Source organism: Leuciscus leuciscus (genome assembly GCF_965113295.1).
Source record: "Leuciscus leuciscus genome assembly, contig: HAP1_SCAFFOLD_453, whole genome shotgun sequence".
Lineage (NCBI taxonomy): Eukaryota > Metazoa > Chordata > Actinopteri > Cypriniformes > Leuciscidae > Leuciscus > Leuciscus leuciscus.
In genome coordinates, this window is record NW_028118286.1 from 15,808 (window position 1) to 25,131 (window position 9,324).

A 9,324-nucleotide genomic window follows, 5' to 3' on the forward strand; every position below is an offset into this window, starting at 1 on the left:
AGCCCAGACTCTTCAGCAATGTAACCATTGGTACCACAATGAAGACGTGTGCAAGGTGTGCAACTTGAAAGGGACTATAGTGTGTACCAGTCTTTGACAGCAAGAGGAAGGAATTAAATGAAAAGTAGTTCCAGTACTGACTAAAGACACAGTAGAAATGATCAACATACAAGAGATTAGAAAAAACTAGCATGTGTAATACAAATGGGTCCCCAGTACTATTTACCAACAAGCCCAAATGATGTTAGTATGATGCCTACTAAAGGAAAAGCTTAGTATATTCATTCAAGTCTTCATGTACATCCTAGTATACAAATGACAACAATCTTTGCTAGGTATCACTTACAGTACATGAGTGTGAGTGATGTCTGTTAGACATGACATGGAAAAGCTTAGTAAATACAAATCTTTATTAAATCCATAAAAAACTTACCAAAAATGAACAAATAACATAAAAAACAAAACTTAACATTGTATTTGTGTGTGGGCGTGAGCACCACAGAAATGTTTGTTTTTTTGACAGAAATGTGTGTCTGAACGTTTTCCGAGAGCATGTGAGAAGGACACTTGTGAGGATCAATTAACATATAAGAGCACTGCACTTTTGTGTAGATTTTATGACAGAGCGAGAGAGTGTACGCGTCTGAAAGTATCAATCAGTTTCCCAGGTTGGAGGCCAGGTTTTCCCGCTGAAAAATGACAAGAGATAGGTGGTTAGTGAAAAAGGTATGAATAATGACTTCACATTCAATGCTGTAACGTCTACACTAGTAAACTACACTGCTGTAATACTATTACACAATATTAGAGTATTCAATAGGAGTGATTCTAAGATTAACCATAGGCCTAAAAAAATGAAAATAGCATCTAGAGTTTTCAATAAACAAAGGAAAATATCTAGACAACACCGTTTACAACTGGTAACTGTTTACTCATAACCTAATAAAATTAAGATAGTATACAGTAGTATACAGTAGATTGCAAAGACTTGAGAGTGAGAGTAGGGTTGGTAACGAATAGTATAGAATATAGAGTATAGAATAAAATTATAAGCATCATGATCACAGGCTACGGCTATAGGTCAATAGATGTTATTCAGCAGTTCCCCTTGAATCTAAATGTCAAAGTACACTTGAGACATGTTTATTTTCCTTTGATTTGTTTTTTGGCTCAATGTCATCTGTCAAACACAGTAGTTCTAACCAACTGGTTTAGTTGCCATGCAACGTGTTTTCTTTGAAGTTGCTGGAAGGTTTGTGTTGTGTCAATGTAAAAAATGGGGTATAGTAAGGGTGAAATGTCCAAGCGAGGGTACCATACCATAGATCGCAGGGCATCCAATCATACAGGAGTTCGGTCTTCCCCTGTGGAAGGCAAAAAAAGACATGGAAATGTGCTACATGAAATATTGCACACAGACTTACAATGCAAACTTAAATTGAATGATTTGCAGTGACATTAGGTGATCAGTTTTCAAATAATTTCAGTAATTTAAAATGTATTGTAAGAGGAAAACCCCTTGAGATGTGGCATCTAGTTTTCGAGGGGGCCTCTGATGCATGATTGTTTTAGAGAATGCACAAATAAAAATTTGTTTCCCTCCCTACACAAACAATTTCACACTCACTTTTTAATAATCTAAAAAATGTTTGCCTATCTTCCTTTGTGTGCCAGTTTTCTTTAAAATTCCAAAAACCTTATTACATTTTGTTTTACTTATTTGGAAATGAGACATTTGTACCACTCACTCTGAGACATTTTAAATTTTACTAAACATAATACTCAATGATAATCATTCACATTAAACCATATGTATTCTTGTGTGACTTTTTGGTGTGCATGAGAGAGAGAATGAAATGCAGATTAGGTGAGACTGCATGAGGGGGAGGTCAAATGTTAATTTCCAGCAAGATCCTTTGTCTTATTGAGCAGTGGTCGTTCTTCAACCAGTTTTTCAATTTTTTTTGTCTTACACGATTAAAGATAATAGGAACATGAATATTCCCCAGAACAACACCAATCAGGTCCATATTCTGATTACTTGCAAGCAATAGTCTGTCAGGATAGCAACCATCATATAGTTAACAGGGAAGAGGGTTCCCACCCTTTCTAAGCATCAAATTTAAGGACCTTTCAAGGATAATTCTACACTTTTAAAATGAAAATGTTTAGAGACATAGAGACAAGGCGTAATCTTATCGAAGTGACAACAAAGAATTCTCTGGTGATACAATTGGCACTATTGCTATGGACATGCATTCGAAATTTAGCAATAGGACACACTCCACTGTGACTACAGGAGATTCGGTGTTAGCTTTGCTGACATCTAAGCAGATGATGCGGGTCCCACCAATTATGGTTCGCTTTAGTTTAATTTATGATGCTGAGTAACTTATCACTTAACCCGCTGGGGTACCTGGGCCTTGAGTAGTGTGCCCAAGAAGGCAGTTTTAGGGCGGGCTGAAAGAGAAAACGGTGCATTCCAGCGCGTAACATACGTCACGACCAAGCAGTAGCGATTGGTTGAAGCAGAAAGTATCTACCTACCGGGAAGCAAATATCCCAATGGATAGGTTCCAGGCGCTTTGCACAAAGTGAAATAATGTGAAAGCGTTTGGTGCATCAGGCTAAGAATGGACATCATAAGATGGTCAAACTAAACCATCAAATCTCATGCAAAAACATGAACTGGTAAAAAAATGGCTGATCAAACCAGCTTCAAAACATGCTTAGGCTAGCCAAGATGTATTTTCTGTAGGTAAGGCATCATATCAGATAACACAATCTAACTACCTCTCCAATCCTACCTTTCTCTGCCTTGTCCGGATTATGCCACGGTATGGGTGCACATCCCGATTGTTGTGGGGGCAATCTTTCTGTTTTGTTCTCACTGTACAACATAAGTACATAGAGTAGTGAATGATAAATGATAATCCAAATGCAAATGTAGCCTTGAAAAATACTTGATACTTGAAAAACTTTACGTATCTACAACATGAAGACTGCATACAATTCATATGGAAATTAATTAAACCAATAATATTAGGAAGACCTGCACAACAAATCAATTCATACTCTGTGTTGATAAGGTAAAAAAGGGCAGAATATCAGATGTCAGATTTTAATTCACCTTTCTTTCTCTGATTTTGTCTTGTCCCTATATAAACAAATAGACTTGGTTCAGTACAGTACAGATATTTGAAGCTTAAGCATATTCTTTCAAAGATAAAGAACAGAAATAAAGCTGAAGCGCTTAAGACCTTGTGCTGTAGGAGGTTGGTTAAAATCCTGTTCCTGATCAGCCATAGTCACAGCCCCCTGGTCCATGCATATGGTGGCTACTGAATCTGAGGATGAGTGGAGAGATAGTGTTGTCTATCATAATATACAATTAAGTCATAACAGAGATCTGAGAAAAAAGAGCTTAAAGCGATACTCCAGAGTACATCCAATCATAGCCCTGTTGTTTAAGCTTCCCAAGTGCTGTTGGTAGGAAGAAGAATGTGATAATTTGGTACAACATAGACCACATAGAAAACCATCTGTTTGCGCTAATACAATGACACTATGAGCTCACTTTCAGTTTATTTTCTCATGGTACCATTCAGAGTAAACTTCCTGTTCTCTGTTTGGTCTATGTTGTACCAAATTCTCTCGTTCTTGTTCCTACTGACAACATACAGTGAGCTAAAATAACAGGGCTATGGTTGGAGGTTCTCTGGACACTGTAACACCTTGTCCTGTAGGAGGAGGGCTAAGATTCAATTCTGGACCATCCTCAGTCCCAGCCCCCAGGTCCAAATTCATGCCGGCTGTCAAATCTGAGGATGAGAATGAGTGGAAAGAAGATGTTGTCTCTCAAAAGTGTATACACAGATTACATAATATATAGTACAATTAGGGGCTGTATTCACAAAGAATCTTAGGGATGAAAGTATCTCAACATTTTAGGAGAAAATTTAGTGCTAAAATTTGCCTTAGTGAGGAAATTTTAACGTCATTTAGGAATTCTCTTTGTGCTAAAATTAAATTCTTTGTGAATACGGCCCCAGGTCAAAATAGAGATTTGCTGCTAAAGGACATCTCACAAGGATGTAAAGAACAGAAATAAAGCTGAAGAGCTTAAGACCTTGTGCTGTAGGAGGTTGGTTAAAATCCTGTTCCTGATCAGCCATAGTCCCAGCCCCCTGGTCCATGCATATGGTGGCTACTGAATCTGAGGATGAGTGGAGAGATAGTGTTGTCTATCATAATATACAATTAAGTCATAACAGAGATCTGAGAAAAAAGAGCTTAAAGCGATACTCCAGAGTACATCCAATCATAGCCCTGTTGTTTAAGCTTCCCAAGTGCTGTTGGTAGGAAAAAGAATGTGATAATTTGGTACAACATAGACCACATAGAAAACCATTTGTTTACGCTAATACAATGACACTATGAGCTCACTTTCAGTTTATTTTCACATGGTACCATTCAGAGTAAACTTCCTGTTCTCTATTCGCTCTATGTTGTACCAAATTCTCTCGTTCTTGTTCCTACTGACAACATACAGTGAGCTAAAATAGCAGGGCTATGGTTGGAGGTTAGCCTGGGAAAACCCAGACAAACTTCCCGGCAAATTTAGATTTGCTCTGCAAGTAGTCTGGCAAAGAGCTCATTCAAGCCCATTTGTAATTCGTCAAATCGAGGCACCAATCAGAAACATTAAGGTGTGCTTTACACGATGACGATCACTCTGATTGGTTTTAGGTCTAGCCTATCCAATTGCGCCCAGAGGCATTTGAGCGACCTCCGTTGGTGAAGTGCACCAACTTTTAAATGCATTATTATATTCAAATTGCAAACACATGAGGACAGTCTCCATGAAAGACCCACTGGCAGATGAACGTGCTGCTACATTTCTCTCAGAAACGGTAGGAAATTAAATTAGATTTAATAGAGGATTTTAACTGTGACGAGATGATTGACAGGGCAGTTTACGTGACAGGACGCACGTGACAGATCCGTCCGATAAAGATGAAGTAGTATGTCCCAAAGCTTGCCTACTTTTTTCTACACATTCAAAAGTAAATACCTTTCCTTCACAAAAAGAGTACATACTTTTATGGCGTAGTGTAACTTAGGCGAATTGGGACGCAGCATATGGCTTTACACATGACGATCGCTCTGATTGGTTTTAGGTCTATCCAATCACGCCCAGAGGCATTTGAGCGCATCCGTTGGTGATGCCCCTTTGAAAATGAGTAATTAATGAAGCTTTGCCAGACCAAAACTCAGTTACTACTGAGAATGGTCTGGTTTTAACCAGGCTAGTTGGAGGTACTCTGGACACTGTAACACCTTGTCCTGTAGGAGGAGGGCTAAGATTCAATTCTGGACCATCCTCAGTTTCAGCCCCCCGGTCCAAATTCATGCTGGCTGTCAAATCTGAGGATGAGAATGAGTGGAAAGAAGATGTTGTCTCTCAAAAGTGTATACACAGATTACATAATATATAGTACAATTAGGGGCTGTATTCACAAAGAATCTTAGGGATGAAAGTATCTCAACATTTTAGGGGAAAATTTAGCGCTAAAATTTGCCTTAGTGAGGAAATTTTAACGTCATTTAGGAATTCTCTTTGTGCTAAAATTAAATTCTTTGTGAATACGGCCCCAGGTCAAAATAGAGATTTGCTGCTAAAGGACATCTCACAAGGATGTAAAGAACAGAAATAAAGCTAAAGAGCTTAAGACCTTGTGCTGTAGAAGGTTGGTTAAAATCCTGTTCCTGATCAGCCATAGTCCCAGCCCCCTGGTCCATGCATATGGTGGCTACTGAATCTGAGGATGAGTGGAGAGATAGCATTGTGCCTCATAAAAGTTTAGTTAGGTGCAGTGAAAAGACATCTGCTGCTAAAGCACATTCTCACAAAAATCTCAAGGAAAACACAAAGCGAAGGCACCAAATCTGGGCCAAACGCACCTTGTACTCCTGTTGATGGGTTGGCTATTGTCTCAAAATGCAGAGTGACAGTAGCCTCCTCAGACTCATGGCTACTGTCTGTTGCCTGGTTTGTATTTGCTAGAAGAGTACAAATACAAAAACATTTACAATATGCAATTAGGTCAAAATGTGAAAGCTAAGGCAAAATAAAACAACACCCACAAGCCTCAGATACTCAGAGAAGCAAAGTTGCCCTTACTATTTCCAGTAATTACTCAACACCATCTACCCCTACATACATAATAATCTAAAAAAAATACACAGATAAATTGTATAGTATACAAATATAATCTTACCTTCAACCATCATTTTAAAAATCTCATGTATGTTTTGCACACACGTCTGTGCATTCTTGCCCAACACCAGATCTTTAGGCAAGATCATTTTGGCCTTCTTGTGTGGATATTCCAGAAGGAGCAAAGGCCTCCAGCCGACTGAGTGCAGCTTCTCTATCTAAAGATGGAAAAAAACAAAAAACAAAAAAAAAACAATTACAAGTACTTTGGTGTGGGTGTATATGGATCTTTGTCTGCTTATCAGAATATCACAAAGCTGGGACACAAATGCAGGTCAACACGAAATACTTAGGGTCAAGGCATACTTTTGGAACATTACAAGGAATAGTTGTATTCAAGATCCCAGAAGATCCCAGAAGCCCTTTGCATGGCTGACTAAACAGGCTTGTTCGACTTGGCTGGCTGGCTAGGTGGGTGGGACTTTTTTCGTTGGGCAAAAGTGATATTGCTGAATTTGCATGGGCTTTTGCCCAACAAGTCTCACCCACTTAGCCAGCCAGCCAGCCAAGTCGAACAAGCCCTGCCAGATCTTCTGTGATCTTAAATGCAGCTAGTATATTGACAAATCACAATGACAGAGCAGTGGACAAAGGAAACCCAAGGAAACCCAAGCACATGACAAAACTACAAGACAAGAACAAAAGACCAAAATAGTAAGAGTATGCACATGCATGTGTCATGTTCATCCTTCATAAACATGTAAGTTAGCCTGGATGCCAGCCGAACTTAGCCCGGTCCACAACATTTTTAGGTCGGGAAGTTCGGTCTGGACTCGATCCGTTGAGGAGCTATTATGCTCGAACAAAAATTGTTCTGACCAATCAAATGGTCAGGGCGGGCTTTATACGATGATGGACAGATGAGCAACGTAATCATCCACGTCATCTAAGAGCGCTTGGGTTGAATTCGTTTACAACAAAGATGACTGCCTCTGAAGAATTGTTATTTCACGAGTTCACACTTACAAATAAGTCAGATAGAATAAATGCATGTTTGGCGTGCTGTCCGAGGAGAGGTTCCGGGCTCGGTATTCGGCCCGAACCCAAAGTACTCCCCCCGTATTCCAGGCTGTGGAAGAACAAACCGAGAGTGAGTGGAGGCATGCTGAAAAATGTCAAGGAATGTTAGGTGAGTTGACTGAGTGAATAAATATATGCTTCCTCTCATGCTGATAGTGTAGACCGTAGACGGTCATTGTTTGATGACAAGTTGATTGGATTGATTATTTGAACGTACTCCTCTCGAACTTTGTTTATAAAACATTATGTGTAGATTCCGCCATCGCGACAGTTATAGATGATATCGACAGCGCATTCGTTTTAAAAAAGAGGAACAGAGAACCACGATCAAGGCATTTGTAGATCAGAAACATGAATGAAAAACATACGTCACTTACTCCGTTGCTCTGATTGGTTGTAGGCAGAGCCGTTGACTATCCAATTGAGTGGAGAGGCATTTTCCTTCCTGGTTCAGTTGAAACGCCCCATAATCAAAGCTCAGTGGAGCAGTATCAGACTCTGAGTATGACGACGTCAGGCAAGTAGCCTGTAGCAATGTAAGTAGCAATGTCGCTTCATATCAAGAACAGTGTTAGTAGTATTACTTTTGGTGAAAACTAAATGCCATTTCGTATGAAATGCAGTCTCACTCACTAACAAGGTCAGATGGTAGCACCATTAGATTTCAGTCTGATATCTAATGCACCTGTGTCTTATTGGCCAAGTTCAGTTCACGTGTCAAATAGCTCACAAAATGTGATGTCAACAGAGCGCCATGTGCTTACATACTGGTGCTTGTTGTGCAAAGGGGAAAGTCAAATGTTCTTCATATGAAGAGCACTGTGAAACATCTTACAGTACTGCAGTGCAGGCTATGACCAAAGTGATCCTGAGAGTCTTTGGTCTGTTTGCAATGTTTTTCAATGACAGTAGAGTAGTTAAGATGCTGAAACTGTTGAATAAATAGCCCACATAAAGATGTTAATGCATTATCTTGTCTAAGAATCAGAAAGTCCCCTCAAGTACCCCAAAATAACTGGACTATGGTGACATAGAACAACAAAAGTTACTTACCAAAATGACGGCATCGTCCCATAAGTGTGAGGTCACCTGGTTTTTTTTAGTGTTGGCAACCCATGTCTTTTTTTTTTGCTCAAATTTTTCAATCTTTTTTTTTAGGCGCACATTTTTAGGCTGTGGGGCCTTGCAAATAGGGCACATTTTGAAGCCATTAAAAATTTTATTGTTGCATGCTGTGCAGGTCTTCTTGAGCCCTCCACTTTTTGACATGTTTTGATTCTGTAAACCAGACAGAAGGCATAATGTCTGTTACCATTGTAGAAAACTACAAATTCCTTTATGGTCCAGTAATTTTAAGCCAAAATGGGGGTCAACCTTGAACAAATTGCAACAGAAGCAAACTCAACTGATTTTGTATCCTCAATATGTCCTGAGTAAGGAAAAAAAAAACGAAGAATCCCATTAGGGGAAAGTTTAGAAAAAGACCCAAATATACCCTATTCATACGCCTATGCATTTTTTTTCTCACGTGAATAGGGTAACATTTTTAACCTTTAGATATCACCATGAAAATTACTGAGTTGATTACTTATATCAAGACAAACAAAAAATGTATTACAAGTTTTTATTATTGTTTGTTAACATGGACAAACGGTGCATAATCTAATTACGTATGTGCTAATTTGCATAAATAGCAACAGATCTAAACATTGGGTATAGTTATAGGTGAAAATGTCTTGTTGGATCTTGTTGACATATAACAGTAAAATACTTAATGTTAAGGTCTGAATGGAACCCATTTAGGCTACCCATGAGCATTAATACATAGAGGCAGGAAGAAGTACTTTAAACCAGCCTCTATTAATTATTATTGCAGAGATGGGGTTTGGGGCTGGGTCCGTGGGACTGTTTCTGGGGATTCACTTTTTATTTTACTTACCTTTTGTCTTCTGCATTCTCCTTACCATTGTCTCCTGTTCTTCCCTCAGACTCGTCCCCCAGAAACAATCCCCCAAACCCAATCT

The 9,324-nt window shown here is 39.1% G+C and overlaps 1 protein-coding gene and 1 long non-coding RNA gene across 2 annotated transcripts; both read right to left on the minus strand.

Annotated features, from left to right (window-relative positions):
* Window positions 1-251: 251 nt before the first annotated feature.
* Window positions 252-5,625, minus strand: LOC309491704 (uncharacterized protein). The gene is made up of 8 exons (XM_082190744.1): window positions 5,341-5,625; window positions 4,130-4,216; window positions 3,735-3,821; window positions 3,261-3,347; window positions 3,131-3,157; window positions 2,808-2,890; window positions 1,321-1,364; window positions 252-689 (listed from the first exon to the last, which is right to left on the minus strand). Exons 1-8 carry the CDS (start codon window positions 5,411-5,413, stop codon window positions 653-655), a joined length of 525 nt encoding a protein of 174 aa, XP_082046870.1. The 5' UTR covers window positions 5,414-5,625; the 3' UTR covers window positions 252-652.
* Window positions 5,626-5,754: 129 nt separating this feature from the next.
* LOC309491705 lies at window positions 5,755-8,573 on the minus strand. The gene is made up of 5 exons (XR_014203265.1): window positions 8,354-8,573; window positions 7,678-8,231; window positions 6,282-6,438; window positions 5,965-6,063; window positions 5,755-5,822 (listed from the first exon to the last, which is right to left on the minus strand). It is a non-coding gene; the product is annotated as an uncharacterized lncRNA (long non-coding RNA).
* Window positions 8,574-9,324: the final 751 nt, after the last annotated feature.